The following is a 20919-nucleotide window of genomic DNA, read 5'->3' as shown; positions in this document are numbered from 1 at the left end:
CATTTTGAAAAGATCAAAAACTTGTAGATCGGCGTGCCAGGATCTCGACAAAAATGATCTCGAAAAATGATGATGACATGCCCGGAATATGGATGCTATACAGGGTTCACGACATGTTCACCGTGCGTTTTGTGCTTGTGGCTTTGATTACGTACTCCTTTCTGAAACATCTTCTACATCTCTGGAGGGGATTCTCATCTGTCTCGTCTAGACTCTCCACACCGCGGACCTTTGATCTGAGCTGCTCTTTACAGTACATGCGAGGTACATCCGGAGTAGAGGTGTATCGCTACTAATGACGTTTCCCCACTCTTAATGTAATTAATTACTGCACTTATCTGACGGGGCGGGGGGGCGGGGGGGTGGGGGGGGGGGGGAGAAAAAACCCCACCTCGATGGATTGAATTAGGTTGCAGCATCTCAGCCATGGGATGGCAGACTGGAAAATGAATCACTATTATCTAGCCAGTAGACGCAACACACTAGCCTCATATCTGATCAATTAGTCTGGGACTAATATTCTGTCCTCTCCACTTTGGCAGCGTCCCCCAGATTATTATCTGCACGAGGATGTTGTGCAAGCATAAAAGAGACCATGTCGCATTTATATGTGGGGGTAAATAATTATGACGGTGCGAACCATCCTGTCAACTGTCTGATCGTCTCAATGTCATGAGAAAGCAGTGGTGGAAATTGTTTCATTTAAGTAAAAGTACCAATACTGCAATTTTTGAACTACTTCGTTACAAGTAAAAGTACGGAATTGAAAATGTACTTCAAGTACTAAACGTACTCATTGTGCAATGGCCCATTTCACAAGTTCAAGTGAAATGTGTACAAAATCTATTAAATAGCCGATCTACAAGTAGGTCGGCTATTTTCAAATGGCTGAAATGTATAGGGTTGAAGTGGTTAATGTATGTTTTCTAATCAAAATTTAAGTAACTAGTAACTAAAGTTTTCAAATAATTGTAGTGGAGTAAAAGTAAAAAAAATGACTCTGAGATGTAGTGGAGTAGAAGTAAAAGTACCGGAAATTGGAAATACTCAAGTAAAGTACAAATACCTCAAAATTGTACTCAAGTGCGGTACTTAAATGTACTTAGTTACTTTCCACCACTGTGAGAAAACAACAAGACGGTGGTCCAATGATGACATGGCGTTCCTGTGCACCTCTCCATATACATGGATGCCAGTGTGGAACTCCATATTTGGGCAATTAGTTATTTTCTTTTAAGTGAGGGGTGCTCTTATTATCGTACATCATCATGACGTAACGTGTCGATTTGCTCAGACACACACAGTATGACGTAAGTTCTCCTTTCAGTGTCGATGGCAAATGTGACACGAGTTATAGGACAAAAAGCTGTAGAATGAATGTATTTATTCCGTATTAACCTTTTAACGCCCCTTGTGACGTCGTCATCGTGGTAAAAGGCACCGCTCACTTCACAGGAGTGTGATTTTTTTTTAGGGGCACAACCCCCTCCAACGTCTGGCTTTCAGAAATTACCGCATACGGCACCTTGATGAGGAGCAGTGTTGATTTTGTCGACTACCTTTTTCCACTGACAAACTAAATGGGAAACTACCGTAAATAAAAACTAAGCTACGATGACTAGAACCAAGACTAAATATACTGACAATTTCGTCAACAAATAAAAACTAGACAAATTTTAGGAAGGGACTAGTGGACAAGAGATACAGTATAATTTTACACTTGGTTACAAGTGATTACGACGGCATCAAGGCCCGCCAAAATACATTTTAGTCTAATGAACTGTAGATTTAGTCGACTAAAATCTTATGATATTTAGTCGACTAAAACTAGACTAACATTCCAGGTGACTAAAATGTGACTAAAACTAAAAACCTCCCTTCCTCACCTCTGGGCTACAGCATGGATTCAGGCCTACTACGAAAAAAGGACAACCTCTCAACAACGCAGAGATGTGGTCACACATGCAGGGAAGTTCTCTAGCCTCCATGCGGGAACTCCATGTTTGGGCAACAAGTCCACGTTTGGGATTATCCTTTGTCGAAACGTGGAACTCCATATTTGGGCAGAAACTCCACATTTGGGCAAGGTTTGGGGGGGGGGGACATATACATACATGAGCTAAGCCCCCCCCCCCAGGAGCCGTTATACGCCCTTACAAAGAGACCGTCAGACATATAGTCCCTCTCAACTCGGGAAGGGAGCGTAAACACAGACCTTCTCCATGTCCGACGCTGCCCCCCGGAGGAGGACGCCGCAGGGCGTCCCCTACGCCGACCTCCAGCACTTCGTCAACGCCGACGGGCTGCACCTGTTCTGCCGCTACTGGGCGCCGGAGGGCCCGCCGAGGGCCCTCGTCTACGTCGCCCACGGGGCGGCGGAGCACTGCGGGCCGTACGACCAGCTCGCACGGAGGCTGGCGGCACTGTCGCTGTTTGTCTTCGCACACGACCACGTGGGCCACGGGCAGAGCGAGGGCTCCCCCCGGATGACCGTCGGGGACTTCCAGGTGTACGTGCGGGACGCCCTGCGCCACGTGGACCTGGTGAAGGCCCGCCACGCGCCGGGCCTGCCCGTCTTCGCCGTGGGACACTCCATGGGCGGCGCCGTGGCCATCCTCGCGGCGTGCGAGCGGACGCCCGCCGCGTTCGCCGGCGTGGCCCTCGTCGCGCCCCTGGTCCGGACCAGCCCCGAGTCGGCCGCGCCGTGGAAGGTGTTCCTCGCCCGGGTGCTGGTCCGCGTGCTGCCCGGCTTCCCGCTGGGCGCCATCGAGTCCCGCTGGCTCTCGCGGGACCCGGGGCGGCTGGCGGCCATCGGGGAGGACGCGCTGAACGCCCGCGGGCCGATGTGCGTGGCGTTCGGCGTGATGCTGATGGGGGCGGCGGCGCGCGTGGAGAGGGCGCTGCCGTCCGTGGCCTGGCCGTTCCTGCTGCTGCACGGCGACGCCGACAAGCTCTGCGACGTCCAGGGGTCCAGGCTGATGTACGACACGGCCCCCAGCCAAGACAAGACGCTCCGCGTGTACGAGGGAGGGTACCACTCGCTGCTCCAGGACCTCCCCGAGGTGGCCGAGTCCGCGCTGAATGAGCTCACCGGGTGGATCAAAGAGCGGCTGCCTCCTGCCCAATAGGACGCCTGTCTCCTCCTCCTCCTGCTGCCTCCTGCCCAATAGGATGCCTGTCTCCTCCTCCTCCTCCTCCTCCTGCTGCCTCCTGCCCAATAGGACGCCTGTCTCTTCCTCCTGCCCAATAGGACGCCTGTCTCCTCCTCCTCCTGCCCAATAGGACGCCTGTCTCCTCCTCCTCCTCCTGCTGCCTCCTGCCCAATAGGACGCCTGTCTCCTCCTCCTCCTCCTGCTCCCTCCTGCCCAATAGGACGCATGTCTCCTCCTCCTCCTCCTGCTCCCTCCTGCCCAATAGGACGCCTGTCTCCTCCTCCTGCTGCTGCCTCCGCAGCCCAATAGGACGCCTGTCTCCTCCTCCTCCTGCTGCCTCCTGCCCAATAGGACGCCTGTCTCCTCCTCCTCCTGCTGGCTCCTGACCAATAGGACGCCTGTCTCCTCCTCCTGCTGCTGCCTCAGCAGCCCAATAGGACGCCTGTCTCCTCCTCCTCCTGCTGGCTCCTGACCAATAGGACGCCTGTCTCCTCCTCCTGCTGCTGCCTCAGCAGCCCAATAGGACGCCTGTCTCCTCCTCCTGCTGCTGCCTCCGCAGCCCAATAGGACCGGCCCTCGGTAATCTATGAGTTCAATCCATTTAGACCTGAAGACGATTCAACCAAATGTCTTCTAAATCCTAGCGGTTTTCTGAAAACCCCTATGTTTGTTTCTATGTCGGTGGTCCTCAAGGTCTTTCATGTGAGGCACCCCAAAGATTATATGAATTTGGCCACCGACCCCCGTCTGAAAATGTGTTGTTCCAGGGACCCCCCCAGAAGCAAAGATTTGAGTTAAAAAGCGTTTGCTCTGAAAGAATATATTCAAACATTTGGTCCACATTTTCACGATTTTTCAAAAATAGCGAGTGCCGCGCTACGAGCTTGTAGATCTGCTATTTTTCAACAGCTAAAGCGTAACATAATGCTTAAAACACCAAAGGGGGTTCCCGCCCAGAATGGGTTAAGTCAGAGACCCCTCAGTCGACCTCAGAGATTCTTTGATTTGATTTGTTTTATCTTTTTTTTTGCCTGTTGATTTCTTCCCAATAGTGTCAAGTTGGTTTCAAACTCATCTAAGTTAGTCTACTTGTACTGTAGACTTAAAAAAAATAACCTGTGTTCACTAACCAATTCTGATTGAAGCTGTATTAACGCCGGTGAGGAATAATACAAAAAAAAGACGATGCATTAAACGCATTTTCCGGCGCGTACACCGTACACGCCACTGGTACGTACAGTATATAACACATAACACAGTATGATTGAGGCTTTGGTGTCCCCCCTGTTAGCACACGAAAACACTCGCTCCCTGGCGTGGAGCTGAAACCATGCGGTGGCAATTTCTCGAACACTTATAGAGTGGCTATGTTATGACAGCTAATGCAGCAGGGGATTCTGGGGCTTTGATATAGCTCTAATAGTCTATGGTGATGCCAGCCCGACACCGCCCGCCTCATGTTCGTGTGAGGCTGTAAACCGAACCCTCCCTCCCTCCCTCCCCCCCCCCCCCCACTCCCATCCTCTGGGCTGCCTCTCTCTCTCTCTCTCTATCTCTCTCCACCCGAGGGAAGGAGGAGAGAACACACATCTTTATCTCCGTCTGGCCCCCGACACTCTCCATATTCCCACCGCTAAATTACTTCCGCTGTGTCTGTGATGGAGAAGTAGGAAAATGCAGACGATAAGTCTGAAGGCGTGAATATGGAATTTCTATATATATATATATATATATTATATACAGTATATAAATGGCCCTTTTCATGCGGGAGGCTTTCCGACAGAGTGGGCCAAATGACTGCGCAGCTGTGTGAGAGGAGATAGGACGGGATGGATCAGAGAGAGAGAGAGAGAGAGAGAGAGGACGAGATGGATCAGAGAGAGAGAGAGATAGGACGAGATGGATCAGAGAGAGAGAGAGAGAGAGATAGGACGAGATGGATCAGAGAGAGAGAGAGAGAAATTAAGAGTTGCTGGAAATTCTAAAGGGGGAGCGTGGGACAAAAGCAGATGGTATTATCTGTCACTCTGCCGTACTTCTCCGTAAAGCCTATATAGAGTATTGCTTCCCGTTATCTGTGTCGGTCCATATTAGGTACTGACAGACAGACAGACAGACAGGTTTAATAAGTAACACATTAAACAAGGGAGCACGGAACCAGGCGGCCCCCGTTGCTTCATCAAACAGCCTCGACTTCCTCGACACTTCCCTTCAGATGTAGAAAACAATTCCTGGAAGCCAGGAGAGCAAGTGTGCAATCTGTATCGGTAACGGAGCACGCTGCCGTCGACTTTTACATTCCTGTAATTAACTGCCGTAACTGTAATTAAAGACACGAAACGGACCACTTTATTGGCATTTTTCACATGAAGGTACTGTATACCTAATGACGGCCAACTCTCGAGTCATGTTGGAGTCTAATCTTCAAAGTTTGAAAACCATCGGTCTAACGGTTAGACCGATGGTTTTCAAACTTTGAAATTCCAAGTAATCACCTTAACTCGCCCTGACGGTACACAAACGGTTTTTAGTTCCTTTTGCATACTGTACTGTCAGAGTGGCCTACTGTCAAGTACATGAAGTCATAGTAATCCATGTTCTCCTTATACACGCATATACAACAAGTACACCCCCTGGACATGACGCTATACTGTAGCATGTCACAGGGACTTATACTCCCAATCCAGCCCATGATGCCAAGCAGGGAAGGATTTGGTGACCCTTTGTGTCTCGGCAACAGACACGTTTAACCCCAAGTCCACTGAGCTGGTCACACACACACACACACACACACGAGAGAACCATGACTGGGAGGCCCCAAAATTCCCGGTTCCTTTTACATCCCAGAGGTCAGGCTGTGTTGACGCGTCTGTCATCACTCTGGGGGGGGGGGGGTCTTGGGGACGTGTGGCAGTGACATCCGTGCGCCTCGCAGTCGGCCGCAGAGCCTCATGAAGGTCACAGCGCTTTAGCTGAGGTCACATTTCCAGAGGCTAAAGATGATCACCCCCCCCCCACACCACCACCAGCCGACCCTCGTGCACGCATGCACACACCCTGACACAATGTCACCTATAGATGTACGAAAGCATATATATAATCACACACACACACGGCCTTAGGAATCTGGAGGCCCGTTTCAAGACCAAATATGAGGTCCCCCATATACCTATGACATAAGTATTCTGTTGATGCGGCCGTATTGATACAAATAGTTTTGACTGTTCAATATCACACGCAGCCATTGCTCACGACAATGCCATTTTTACCCAGGTTACTGACATAACATAGGTGTGACTTAACATTGTGGGACACAGAGAGAGAGAGAGAGAGAGAGAGAGAGAGGGCCAAGGGTGGCGGGGGGTTGACATGACGCCTGGCGTTCAGTTGGAGCTTGGATTCCCCCCCCCCCCCCCCCCCGAGGGTGTGAGGCCCGTTTCAATTGAAACTGGTGAAACGTATAGCTATAAGGCCTCCTATGCGCGGCACACGCACATAGACACATACATAGGTTTTGTCGGGTTCATGTGTAGGTCAGTGTGTGTGTGTGTCTGTGTGTGTGTGTGTGTGTGTGTGTGCGTGTGCGTGCAGACAGGGTGCATTAATGTGCATACGATGCTCTGGGACTCGCTGCTCCAGTGCTGTTGGGGGAACGCGTGACTTCACTTCACTTGAGCAGTTTAACCCCCTCGGAGGCGGCCTATATGTGACACAACGTTCCCTCCACTGATGGCTCAGGAGTGGGTAGTCGTCTCCAGAGCCCCCCCCCCTCTGAGGTTTAGTAGTATGGTTCTCTGATTAGTATTGGACCCTCCATCTCCCTTGATTGTTAAACTATTCTGGACGGGAACCCCTTTAGGTGTGTTTTTTAACCGTTATTTAAAACTTTGAGCTGTTGGAAAAAATAGCAGATCTGCAGGCTCATAGATCTGCTGTTTTTTTTTATATATCGTGAGAATGTGGCGCTAAACTTTGAATCTATGTTCTTTCAGAGTACTACACTACTGGAACTACATATTTTCAGATGGGGGTCGCCGGGCCAATTACATATCATCTTTGGGGGTCCTTGACATGAAAAGGTTTGACGACCACCGATATAGAAACGTAGGTTTTTCAGGAAACTGTCAGGATTTAGAAGACATATATTTTTTTTAGAATTGTCCTCAGGTCTAAATGGGTTAATATAGCCGGCCTAGCTGGCCTGTTATGGTATCTCTGTCGTGTATCTCTCAAGTGGTTTTGCCCATTATGTTGGTGTGTGTGTCCCCCCCCCCCTCCCCTAGATACAACGGGTAGAGATAGAGGTATAGTTTCCCTTTTTATTTACGTTTGCAATTAATTCACGATTTGCTTTGCCGTCGAACTGATTTCGATGTGTCTTGGCAGCATCGACAACATTGTGGTTAATATACGTCCGTTCGTAAGATGGGCGCTTCAGCGGCGTTTGTGGTTATTACCAGCGTTTAGAGGTGCACTTAGAGAGCATTTTAAATCTGTCATGTGAGAGAGATACTTGTCTACTTGCTGGCTCGGAGCTATCATTCATTCAGACGGCGATGCAAATCACTGGACGACTGCATCTCACTCGTATGATAATGTGTTTGATTTTAGCTACACTACAAGCCAAAGAGCATGCAGTGAAGCGCCTCGTTTCATGGATAAATGCTTAGTATCGTTGCGTTATTTTGAACATAAAGTCACACACAAATTTTGTCAAGACAGGGCTTGTCACTTTATTTCATTATTTCAAGAACAAGCTCTTTTTGAGGGGCGCCAGCCCCTCTTATATGCAGCTTTTGTCCCCACACGTCGCAAGATTTGCCATTGACAATGAACGGAGAAATTAGGTCAACATTCCGCTAAATATGACGTAAATTAAACATTAACCGCCATGCACATTAAACATTTACGTCCTATGTAAACGAGCAAATCAACAAACTATAAAGCGCAATCTAATCCTATGTAATCTAATTTTACACCATTTTCACCGCCTGGCCCTTGTTAGAACACGTATACCCAATCACATTTCACACTCGCAGTTCTGCAGTTTGAAGCTGCCAATGGCAATGGTGCCCCCCCAAGAGAGAGAGACACACACACACACACACACACGCACACACACAACCCCGCAGTCAGCTGAAAATAGATGTCTCTTAATTATATCCTCTCCAAAACAAGTGTTGCATGACACCGTGCTGCCTGCGTCGTCGTGTACATATTTCTCTAATGCGAAGCAGCAGTCTGTCGGTGTGAGCCGAGCACACATCATCCATTCTTGACAGCCCGCCGCGTGTACACTGTCAACCTCCTCTGTGTCAAAGCAGCGTCGACTAATTCTGAGATGAAAAATGTTCGTCGGCTACCTTTTTCCCCCTGATGAAAAACAACTAAGCTATGATGACTGAAACTGAGACTAAATATATTGACTATATCGTCAACAAATAAAAAACTGGAATGTTAGGAATGGACTATAGTGGACAAGAGATCCGGTATAAGTCATTTTACACTTGGTTTGAAGGCTGAAAAATAGCTCTCAGCACGCCGCAGCGTGGCGTGTTGTGGGCTTGTAGATCGGTCCGTCTGTTAAAAAAAAGGAGAAATTGAAAAAAAAAAAAAAAAAAGATTAATGGAAAACTGAGTTTCTTTTAGAGCTATTCAATAAAGGAATCCAATGCCTTCATGATAAATCCAATATGTTTTCCACACATTTTTGTGAGTAATATATTTTAGTTTTGAACTCCACCTGCTCCCTTTGTCCAGGTAACATCTCTCACTTCTGGGAGACGTGCACCTACAGTATGTGCACCTGTTTGAGGAACAGATTGCAGATCGCCTTTGTAATATTGCCTCAGGAGTGATTATCTTCTCCAATCTACAACCTTCTATGGTCAAGATTGCAATGTGGAGATCATCTGTTATAGCACATCTTCTATTCTCTCTCTCTCTCTCTCTCTCTCTCTCTCTCTCCCTCCATCCCTGTATTCCCAGAGGAGAGATTCACACTATATATTGAATGAATATTACATGAAAATTGAGCTGTAGTTTGTATTCTGTGTAGCTGTGTTGTGAGCTTGTAGTATGATGACACATGGCACTGGAATGTGTTATTGTTGTGATGTTGGTAAAGCAACACATGGGCTTAAGAGTGTTAACAGCACACACACACACACACGATGCAGAAAGAAAATGGAAACATGCAGTGTGGCTGGAACAGTTGTAAGTACATACTATGGACTGGAACAGTTGTAAGTACATACTATGGGCTGGAACAGTTGTAAGTACATACTATGGACTGGAACAGTTGTAAGTACATACTATGGACTGGAACAGTTGTAAGACATACTATGTTCTGGAACAGTTGTAAGACATACTATGGGCTGGAACAGTTGTAAGACATACTATGGACTGGAACAGTTGTAAGACATACTATGGGCTGGAACAGTTGTAAGACATACTATGGGCTGGAACAGTTGTAAGACATACTATGGGCTGGAACAGTTGTAAGACATACAGTACTATGGGCTGGAACAGTTGTAAGACATACTATGGGCTGGAACAGTTGTAAGACATACAGTACTATGGGCTGGAACAGTTGTAAGACATGCTATGGGCTGGAACAGTTGTAAGACATGCTATGGGCTGGAACAGTTGTAAGACATGCTATGGGCTGGAACAGTTGTAAGACATACAGTACTATGGGCTGGAACAGTTGTAAGACATGCTATGGGCTGGAACAGTTGTAAGACATGCTATGGGCATTAGACAACAACACATCATTCAACGCAAAACAGACAATGGTGTCCAGTATGTATACAGCAACGGGTGTAACATAATTACATTTAAAAACATATATATTTTTGTAATTCCACAGACTGACCAAAAAGGGCAGCGCAACACCCGAAAAGGGTTTCATTCATTCTTTCAACAGCAACAAGTTGATTTGATCTCCCACCCAAGAGCTGAACCCCCCCCCCCCACACACACACACACCTCCCAATCCTCCACACACTGCGGCGGCCATAAATCATCTCCACACAGGAGAATACAATCTGTCATGGAGCATTTCCTCTGCCTGCCATCCTCTTCTTGTGCACCCATACCTTCCCTATAGTCTCTGCTGTTTGATCACTTTGATTTGTTCAAACAGAATAGGGCTCTCTGTGTTTACTACTGTGTGGGGGGAGGGGGGGGGGGGGGGGGGTTCCACTCCGCAGGTGGCGTATCCGAGTGTACCTTTCATTTATTTTTAATGGCGGTATGTGGCCCCTGCAGGATGTGGTCACAGGCTCGCCACTCTCTCTCTCTCTCTCCACGCCCCTGAGTGGTCACTGATGAGAATGGGGGGAGGGTAAACGGTCAAAATGTGAAGGTCGGCTTTTCGCAACGCTTCTTACTGCAAATTCTAGCCTGGCTGCCACCACGGATGTGAGGGACGAGATGTACAGCATAGGGCTTTAAGCAACTAGTCGACTATTCAACTAGTCGACTAATAAAACCCACTAGTAGACTTTGTTGGTACTAGTTGACTAATCTCCACGTGGGTTTCTATGATTTTGTATAATTCCGTCTAACCCTATATGCTTGACGTTCAGCTATAGTGTTGATTTTTGTCCTAACACAAACATTAAATGCCACTGACAATGAATGGACAATTTCCGTCATATGTAGACGAGCAAATTGGCTATTTTTGTCTACACAAATACTCAAATTCCCGTTGATAATGATTCTGAATGGGAGGCATACTTAGTTTTAGGTTTAGGTGTGCTGCCCCGTGGGAGGTTAGGGTTTGAGATAGGTTGTAGGACTAATGACTAGTCTAAACTAAGTACTACACCCTTCTGAGTTCTGAATGGATGATGTGCGATGACAAGAGCGCAGGCTTGTTCACAGATGTGTGTCTCTCTGTTGCCTCCATAAGTAATGGACGTTGCTAGCAGCAGTGGAACCTTCTGGCAGAGCTGCAGATTATTGGCAGAAATTATATTGTCATTATTTTGTGTGTGGATTTGGATGATTTGACTTTTCGCACGGACGCACACCTATATCTATGTCTGTCTAACAGTAGGAAATATAAGAAATAAATTCCTAATGCAGGTCACAGTTTGATGTACTGCAAAGTCCCCTTATCATTCACTAAACTCACCCCACACAGCCGTCATTTTGTTTTTGTTGTACTACTGAATCTGACAGTGGACCATGCAGCCGTGGGAAGATATTTCCAGTAGGAGGTGCTGAAAGTTAACCTGACGCCAGTCGGGGGCAAAATGCACGCGCATTTTCACGTGGGAAAGTGGCTTTTACTTCCCCTCTCCACACGCATGAGCAAACTGACACACTGTAGGCAATTAACCAGGATAAGACGCCGATACTGTGATACAGCATATTTATTAGGCCTAGTAACAGAAATCTGTTTTGATTAAAATTATTATTATTTCTCCTGTCCGAGGGGAGGGCTGTGCCTGGGGGCAGGGGGTGCTCTAGCCATGGTTCACATGACGCTCGTACTTCACGAGCGCCATGGCTTAACTTCCTCCTGTTTTACGCGATCGCCACATTCACAGTCCAAACGTGTATATAAACATTCCCATTTCAAATAGAAAGTACTCGCCACGTGTGCCACGGGTGTTAGAAATGTGCTGGTACAGCGATTAGCATTGCTGCATCCCGCATTGTTTAATGTTTATATACACGTAACGTAACAGCTGACGTTATGAAATGCGAGTCAAGCATGCCTCTGTCCAGACTGAGTAGCGCGAGTGACAATTCAGAATCACGAAACACAGCGATTCAGGCTAGGAAAAAAACTAAACTAAACACAACCCATGAAAAAAAACAAAAAACAGACACACTGCAGTAAAGCTGTTTGAGCCTATAAAAGCCTGTCTGATGTTAATAATGCTGCAGGCTCAGCCTGTGAAGTGCAGTGGAAGTGTGCCAGACTATAGCAGTGCAAGGGCCAGTGGACAGAGGCCTGTCTTTCATCCACGTAGTGGGGGAAGCCCCCGTGCCACTGCGGGCTGCCCACACAGCACCTCACACAAAGCTGCCTCTGTCTGTCCCCCTCCGTCCCCCCCCCTCTGTCCCTCTGCCAGTGGGCACAGTCCCCATGGGGTGGGGGGGGCATAGGAATGTCTCTCTCATGCTTATACTCATGCGCGTGCAGTGCACGCACACACACTCACAAAATACTACCACTGCAGAAGCATAGCGGATAATATAACAAGCACATGTTCGCACCAACTCTGTGTGTGTGTGTGTGCGGCTGCGTGTGCCTGGCTGTGTCACCATTACAAGTTGGATAGCTCACGTAGCATTGCACATCAGTGGAGAATGTGCCCCCCACGGGCAGCGTGCGGCCGCCTGCTCGCCAGCCTGTGTCACACCGATGGCCAGAGAGAGAGAGAGAGAGACACCGGGGTCCGCTAACGCGCCATCGAGTGCACACACACACCTGCTAATTAGACTGAGCTGACCGAACGCGGCGAAAACCCTTCTTACCCACTCGAACCCTGGCTGGCACCCATATTCTTCTGAGGACCCGAAAGTCGCAGATCGTTGTGAAATGTTAGGAGCAGAAGGAGAGCTTGTAGATCAGATTTCTTTTTTTAGGCAAAGACTTGTGGTTTAGTGGGGGAACTGGAGCAGACCAACTACAGAGCTGTCCACTAAGTATACAGGCCAGGTTTAAGTGATTAACCCATTTAGGCCTGACCTCAAAATAAAATAAAAGATCTTCTAAATCCTCCAGTTTTTTTTAAATAAATGTTTTCGCGATTTTTCAAAAATAGCAGACCTACGAGCTCGTAGCGCGCCACTCGGTGGCGCACTACGAGCTCGTAGATCTGCTATTTTTCAATAGCTAAATTATGACATAATGTTTAAAACACCAAAAGGGGTAGAAGCAAACAATTTAGATACTGCCGCTCTGATTAGTTTTTTCGTTTTCGTGCTTTACTTTGTCCTCGTCGTAAATAAAGTGTTTACTATTATTAATATTATTTCTGTTAGGATGTCATGCCATGCCATGACAGAAATAAGTGTACTTTATGTACCCGTGTCATGCACAAGACAAAGATAACACCTTGATTTAACTCTGAGCACGTATAGTATACTGTACAACTTTATAGGCAAAATGATTGAGGAGGGTTGCGGAGTGTACTGTAGTGCATATAGTGGCTTTGATTTCATTGGAATGCATAGTAGAGTTATGATAAGATCATTCTGTTTATCGCTTGTTGTTTATGCACGACCATAATGCTGCTGCACGCGTGCATTATAATGCGATTTCATGGCTTTTAAAATAGGATTTGTGTTTGTTTTCCACGACTGCGGTGCCAGATATGTGGGGGTTTGCCTTAACCCATTCTGACCGGGAACCCGTTTTGGTGTTAGCATCATGTTATGCTTTATCTATTGAAAAACAGCAGATCTACAAGCTCATAGCGCGCCACCGAGTGGCGCGCTATGAGCTTGTAGGTCTGCTATTTTTGAAAAATCGAAGAACGACTGACATTTTTCAGAATCTGATCTCAGGTCAGAATGGGTTCATCAGACCAGTTGTGTGTCCAGTGGAAACCTCGTATGAATCTGATCTCAGGTCAGAATGGGTTAATGAGGTGTTCTAAATAATGATGACACTTGCCTGACGCCACCCCAGCAGACGGAAACGACATGTATACGCTTTGTGTCGTGTTTGTTATACGTGTATTTCTTGCTCTTATGCGTGCAGTGATGGTGTCACTCTCGCGGGTTAGTCGTTCGGCGTGGCGTGTTTTGCCTTTGCCCAGATGGTGATTTCATGGTGAAAATACCAGCCATATGCTCCTCACCACCGCACGAGTTTCAGTCACATCGGGTCAGTGGTGGTTCTCGACCTCTCCGGGCTGCGACCCCCCCAAAATAATCATTTGAACTGATGTGAGGACCCCCCACCCCCACCCTGACAAACACTTGCAATTGCAGGAGTTTACATTTCGGTTTGACTCTGTTCCACAGATAAATATTGTGAAAATAGCCGATCTAAAAGCTTCACAACGCCCCGCATTGTGAGGCGTTGTTAGCTTGCAGATCAGCTATTTTCTAAATGTTTGCCTCTTTCGTATACCGGTATATTCCTTGACAATTTGGACCAACTTTTGACCAGTTTTATAGTAGTTTTGATGCAGCGATGGTCTTTAAAAAAAATTAATTTCATTTATTTATTTATTTCACTGACAGGTTATGCTTAAGGCCTCCCACAACACAACCCCTTTACATATTCCAAAACTCTCTCAAACCTTTCTGCCAGGGCTATAATACACTCGCTGTTCTCATCAGCCCCTAAAGCTGATAATTGTGGGTCTTTTCTTTTTCTATTCCAGCAGTTTCTCACATATGAGCTTTTAATGGGAGCACTTGGGTGTATTATCTGAACAAAGCCGCATGTGCTTTGCTCTCTTAACCCATTTTGACCTGGGAACGATTCTATTAATGTCATCTAAATCCTGACTGTTTTCTTGAAAAAGCTATGTTTTTCTATGTCAGTCAATTTACAATTTAGGCATTTAGCAGACGCTCTTAATCCATAGCGACTTACATTAAGCAAGAACAAAAAAGCATGGGAATACATCACATAAAAAGCATTTATCATGAAACATGCATAAGCTAAGAAAGTAACAGTGGAATATCTATATAATGAAACTATACATATAAACTATACATATATATACTACTATGCTATACATATGTACTATGACGTGCTATGACTACATACAGTACAATGCAATTATAGTGCTGTCTACATAACATGCTATAAGTCTGTATCAAATGCTGCCGCCAGTTGTTCTCAAACACTTTCAAGTCACTTTTCACGATTCTTCAAAAAATAGCAGACCTAGAATAGATCAGAATAGACCAGAATAGATCTGCTATTTTTCAATAGCTAAAGCATAACATAATGCTAACACCAAAAAGGGGTTCCCCGCGCAAAATGGGTTAATAAAGTGGCTTATGGGTCGGAGAAATTGAACAGCGGGGGGGAAAAACGGCCCCATGAATGAATTAGTCATCTGCAACAGATTACCGCAGCAATAAAAATAACATAGTTTCTTTCTTTTTTTCATCTCGGACCGCGCGGCGTGCCATGCTAAAGTCACCCTGTATCACCTCCGCGAGGGGAATGGGCGTGGAGGAGCACCGTATCACGTCCTATATAGGATTAAATCGTTTGTTTAATCTCCCTCAGCTTGTGTATTTTTGGGGCCAAAGCGATTTGACCTCCTGAACCCCCGAACTGAGTTTCACAAAGCGCGCCGAGTGCCCTGACATGTTGCCCTCTTTATATAAAAGAAAAGAGAAAAAAACCCCACCTAGAGTCTCTGTTTTCAGCCACGGTGACTTTCTAATTACGGGCACACAGAGCATTTTCCCTAATAACCACCACCACCACCACCATGCACTGGTCAGCTTGGAATCTGATGATAATGACCCTTCCGGGGCAAAAGCAATCTGTGAGGTTGAGATGAGAAGGCATGAAGTTCAAGTGACAAATAACACATGTCAAGTGTTTTCTTTTATCTCTCTCTCTCTCTCTCTCTCTTTCATCCATTTCTGGACTATACTCTGGCTCTTGGTAACCATGGTAACATGACTGTCGGGGCGGCAGTAGAAAAAACAATGTTGTAGGGTTGAGTTAAAAGAGCCGTGTTCTGATTAAATGACCACACACGTCCCAGCCATATAGTCATAGCACTGCATGCTCACAGCAAGCGCACACAACATACACGTCACAACGAGAATGTGACGTGAGCTTGAATGAAGGTCTGTTATGTTTTCAGAACGTTCGCCTGCTGCTACAGATCGGCTATAGCATCTGCAGGATATCTGGGATCTTTCGTGTATAGAGGGGTGGGGGGGGGGGGTAAAGGGAGGGACCCAAGGACAGAGCCCTGGGGGACTCCCGGTCAAGGAAGTATACCAGTATATGGGGTTCATGTGGTTCGGTCACTTTAGGGCCCCCCCCCCCCCCCACTGCTGTGTGTGTGCGTGCGTGCGCGTGCATAGCTGTCTTTTTGTGTGTTTCCGTTATTGCGCTCTGAAGCCATCCGTCTCTCCGCTTTACGAGTTGTTTCCAAAGGGCCGCACCACCACTATAAAGTGCCACCAATGCTCTCAACTGTCTCCCATTAAAGCTGCAACTCCCAAACGTGTGTGTGTGTGTGTGTGTGTGTGTGTGGGGGGGGGGGGGGGACTTAAATGTCACCACGCAAACAAAGCAGCATTCGCTATAGTATACTAGCTGCTCTTTCCAGTTCTCGGGAGATCCGTGATGTATATTAATGTCTCTCTCCACCAGGCCGAAGGCATGGGGAGAGACTATGTTTTGCATGACTATTACAGATTCAGATTCTGTCCAAAAATCCCGCAAATCGTTACACACTATATCTCTATAGTCATGTGTTCAAGACGGATGTGTCCGATATTTCAGATTCCATCCTAATTGGCTAACATTGGCTTTCAAAGTTTGCAGGATTGGCCAGTTTTGAACAAAAGCCTCAAATCGTGAACGGAGCGTGCAATTTACGTGACATCTTTCACAGACTTTCCTACTAGGCTGAGGAATATATCCCACCCTTGGCCTGTTACAGCACCACCAACACTGCAACAGGTGGATTTTTTTCAAACCACATTTTTGGAACAAAATGCCTCAAATCATCTAATTGCCATTCACGGCGTAAGAAGAAATGTCACCCTTTATTGGCCTAATATAGCGCCACCAGGAGGCCACAACCTGACCTGACCTGGTGGAGACCTGTGCCCCCGAGGGGCACCTTTTCTAGTTTAGTTGTGCATCTGGTTCGTCCGCTTAAAAAAAAACGGCCGATCTACAAGCTCACAGCGCGGGCCGATGCTTTTAGATCTGTGTTTCGCCGCACAATGAGGTATACATTCGACTCCTAACCACGACCGATGGAGTCTCTGGCTCCTCAGTGGAGGCACCGTTGCGCGTCATCCTATACTACACTTGACAATTTCCTGGGTTGGGGGTTGGGGGGTGTGCTTCGCCTGACCAGGATGTACCCGATCGAACAGTATCAGTACAAATACATAAATGAAAAGCACAAGCAGTTTTCCTCCTCCCTGGTGGTGCAGGGTGGCCTTTTGAGAGGTGGAGACGGTGGAGAAATATAGAAGAAGAGTTGAGTAGAAGAGAATACAACAAAATACTAAGTGGGGGGATTGTGTATATGAGAGAGAGAAGGGCAAAGGAAAGGGGAAGAGAGAAACAAAGTGTATGTACGCAGCAGCTTGTAGGCCAGCGATCTGGAAACTCTGTGATATTGCTTTTATGCTCCCTTCCATCTGCCATTTCTCCTACGGCATGTCTTCTCCCATTTTCCTCATTGCTCCCGCACGCACGCACGCGCACACACACACACACACACACACACACACACACACACACCTGCCGACCCACCTCCCCAGCCCCGGCTCCCCCTCACTCACAGGTATACACTTTAGGCTAATGTACCGTTTAATAGCATAAGAGGCCCGACGCAACAAAAAAAAGAAAGAAAAAAAGCTGACTCGCCCCACCGTGTCCTTCCTTGGCATGCGAGGCATTCAGATGCTTGTCATTGTCGTCGCCGACAGGTCACCGACTGTTGTGGCTATTAGCCTATAGTGTGGAGGAGAATTAGTCCATTTTGGTGTTAAATGTTATGCTTTAGCTATTGAAAAATAGTAGATCTACAAGCTCATAGCGCGCCACTCGGAGCTTGTAGGTCTGCTGTTTTTGAAAGAAAGTCTTTTTCAGAAAACTGTCAGGATGTAGAAGACATTTATAGAATCTGATCTCAGGTCAATTAGAGAACTGCATCCAAACCCCTCTCTCTCTCTCTCTCTCTCTCTCTCCTGATAACATTCATTGGAGGGGTGGGTCGGTGTGGGGTGGGTGGGGGCGTCTCGCTAACCTGAGAGTACAGAAGCACTTATCCTGCGCCTCATTGTGCCGTGTGGACAATGGGCCCGCCGCAGCCCTCTGAGACATGACCCGCTCTGCGTCCCACGCCACTGTCCAGCCTATATATATATATATATATATATATATATACCGCTGTGGGGGCTTTTTAAAGTCCCCTTTCTGGTACAATGGCAGCGATGCATTAACCTAATGGCTCTCTCCCTCCCTCTCTCTCTCTGTCTCTCTCTCTCTGCCACAACTGCTCCCCTCCAGCCCCACCCCCACCCCCCAAAAATCTCGCCTCCTCCACTCGGTCCGCCTCCTAGTGCCCGGAAACGGAACTGTTTTCCCGCCGGTCCGCGAACCACGTCGTATACGATGACATCACGCGCATCACAGGCTTTTTACTCTCCTATATACTCTTTTCCCGTGACGGCGGTGAATGACCTGTCATCTCGGTGCAAAGTGCAAAAAAGCCTCAGGTGGTGCTCGTTTTCCCCAGAGGCTGAATCAGCTGTGTGGTGGTGGCTGCGTGTGGCCTGGTGTGTCTGTAACGGAAGCCAGATGGAAATGGCAGTTGAACAGATGACGGGGGCACAGTAGCGTGAGTGTTTGTGATCTAGTGAGCGGCGCGCGAGCACACACACAGCTGTAGACGCAGTAATTGTGATCGCATGGGGCTGCAGCGAATGACTATTCAATTAGTATATGCCATTAAGATGATGTTAGGAGGGGGGGGGGGGGGGGGAACAACAACATACAACATGTTTTAAGCCAGCAGTCAAAAACAATACTTTTCATTTCATAGTGTGGAACAAAGACGAGCATTATTATTCACATGCTGGTGTTACTGTACACGGCACACCACTAAACCCATGATATAGTTTGTCATTCAACTGCACATGCAACAGAGGGTATGCCCTATGCATGTGACATCATCATCATACTGTACCTGGGAGTTATAACGGAACGCCTACTGCGGGGCAAAAAAAAACTACTTTCTGCCCTTGACAGCCCATACCGTACATCCAAACGGAAAGGTCCTATCTGATTGACAGCCCATACCGTACATCCAAACGGAAAGGTCCTATCTGATTGACAGCCCATACCGTACATCCAAACGGAAAGGTCCTATCTGATTGACAGCCCATACCGTACATCCAAACGGAAAGGTCCTATCTGATTGACAGCCCATACCGTACATCCAAACGGAAAGGTCCTATCTGATTGACAGCCCATACCGTACATCCAAACGGAAAGGTCCTATCTGATTGACAGCCCATACCGTACATCCAAACGGAAAGGTCCTATCTGATTGACAGCCCATGCCGTACATCCAAACGGAAAGGTCCTATCTGATTGACAGCCCATACCGTACATCCAAACGGAAAGGTCCTATCTGATTGACAGCCCATACCGTACATCCAAACAGAAAGGTCCTATCTGATTGACAGCCCATACCGTACATCCAAACGGAAAGGTCCTATCTGATTGACAGCCCATACCGTACATCCAAACAGAAAGGTCCTATCTGATTGACAGCCCATACCGTACATCCAAACAGAAAGGTCCTATCTGATTGACAGCCCATACCGTACATCCAAACGGAAAGGTCCTATCTGATTGACAGCCCATACCGTACATCCAAACGGAAAGGTCCTATCTGATTGACAGCCCCTCATCTTGTAATTGCCTCATACAAGCATTCAGGTCCAAAAAATAAACAAGCTGTCTCTGCGGTATTGTCAGGGAGGTGTCTCTGTATATCGTTTGCGACAGTCCGTCACATATATTTGATACAGTCTGTGTCTAGCGAAGATGTAACTAATTCAGTAGCAGCAACAATAGCGTTTTCTCTCAGTCAGTTGAAATCAAAAATTATGTCATCACACAGTTCTTATATGAGGCGATCTAAAATCCCCCCTATGGGGATTACAATGCGAATAAAAAGTACATGAACCTGTGGATTTGCGGCCTCTACCGATATCGACGTCAGACTTATTGTCATCGAGCATGCAGATCAGAGATCAAGAACCATTGCATTACTGGTAACTTAACGGGGAGATTGCATCGATCCAGGAACACAAGTATACAGTATTACTGTACATCAAGGACAATATACAAACCACCTCCTTTCAAGACCTTCTGCATTATTAATGCCACAATGACAGGCCATGTCACGGGCGTGACCGCCGCAGTGCAGGCCAGAGAGCTCATGGGAAATGTAGTCGGATGAATTTGACAGTGGTTCCAACACCTCTTATGTTCTATTTCCCAGGAGTAAAGGCGTATGAAATGCAGAGGACAGGTAGATGGAATGTATGCATACTAGTGGGAAAATAATAAGAATATAAAACAAGGCGCTTTGCAAGCACCTGGCTAAAAAAAAAAACAGTTTAAAGTCAAATAGCATACTGTACCACAATTAGTTGGCGGCGATTGCAAAGGACGTGAAAGTTAGATCTTCTAATGAGAGTGCATCGAACCAGCACCAGAGAGTTTGGAATTTGAATGGACGGGTATAAGTCAAAAGGGAGATGCGATGCGCTGCGTTTCATTGTACCAAACGCGTCTTTGAACTGTACCTATATAAGCGATCTGATAGTAAAATATTCAATCAATTGTATGTTTACATCAATTTGTATGTTTCACTTTCAATCAATCTGTAATGTGTCAGGGCTGCAGCCTGCAGGCTATCAGAAATTATGTGGAGAAAAAAAAACTTTAGTTAAACTTGCAGAGTGACAGATTACTTTACCTGGGTTACATCTTCTGATAGTGCTGACATGACATACTGTAATAATCCCATCTAGTGTTTAATTAGCG

General features: G+C 46.9%; 2 protein-coding genes across 4 annotated transcripts in view; both read left to right on the top strand.

Annotated features, from left to right (window-relative positions):
• Positions 1–20919, top strand: part of vav2 (vav 2 guanine nucleotide exchange factor) — a 271051-nt gene that overhangs the window by 132804 nt on the left and 117328 nt on the right. The gene's annotated exons all lie outside the window — the stretch shown is intronic.
• On the top strand, positions 2223–3128 carry LOC308310391 (monoglyceride lipase-like; the record flags this gene model as incomplete). Its single annotated transcript, XM_080756735.1, has 1 exon — positions 2223–3128. One exon carries the CDS (start codon positions 2223–2225, stop codon positions 3126–3128), a length of 906 nt encoding a protein of 301 aa, XP_080612861.1.

The sequence above is a fragment of the Protomyctophum bolini genome, assembly GCF_963924005.1.
Source record: "Protomyctophum bolini genome assembly, chromosome: 22".
NCBI classification, from domain to species: Eukaryota; Metazoa; Chordata; class Actinopteri; order Myctophiformes; family Myctophidae; genus Protomyctophum; species Protomyctophum bolini.
The sequence above is the reverse complement of the archived record's forward strand: the minus strand, read 5'-3'. Positions and strand labels throughout refer to the sequence as shown.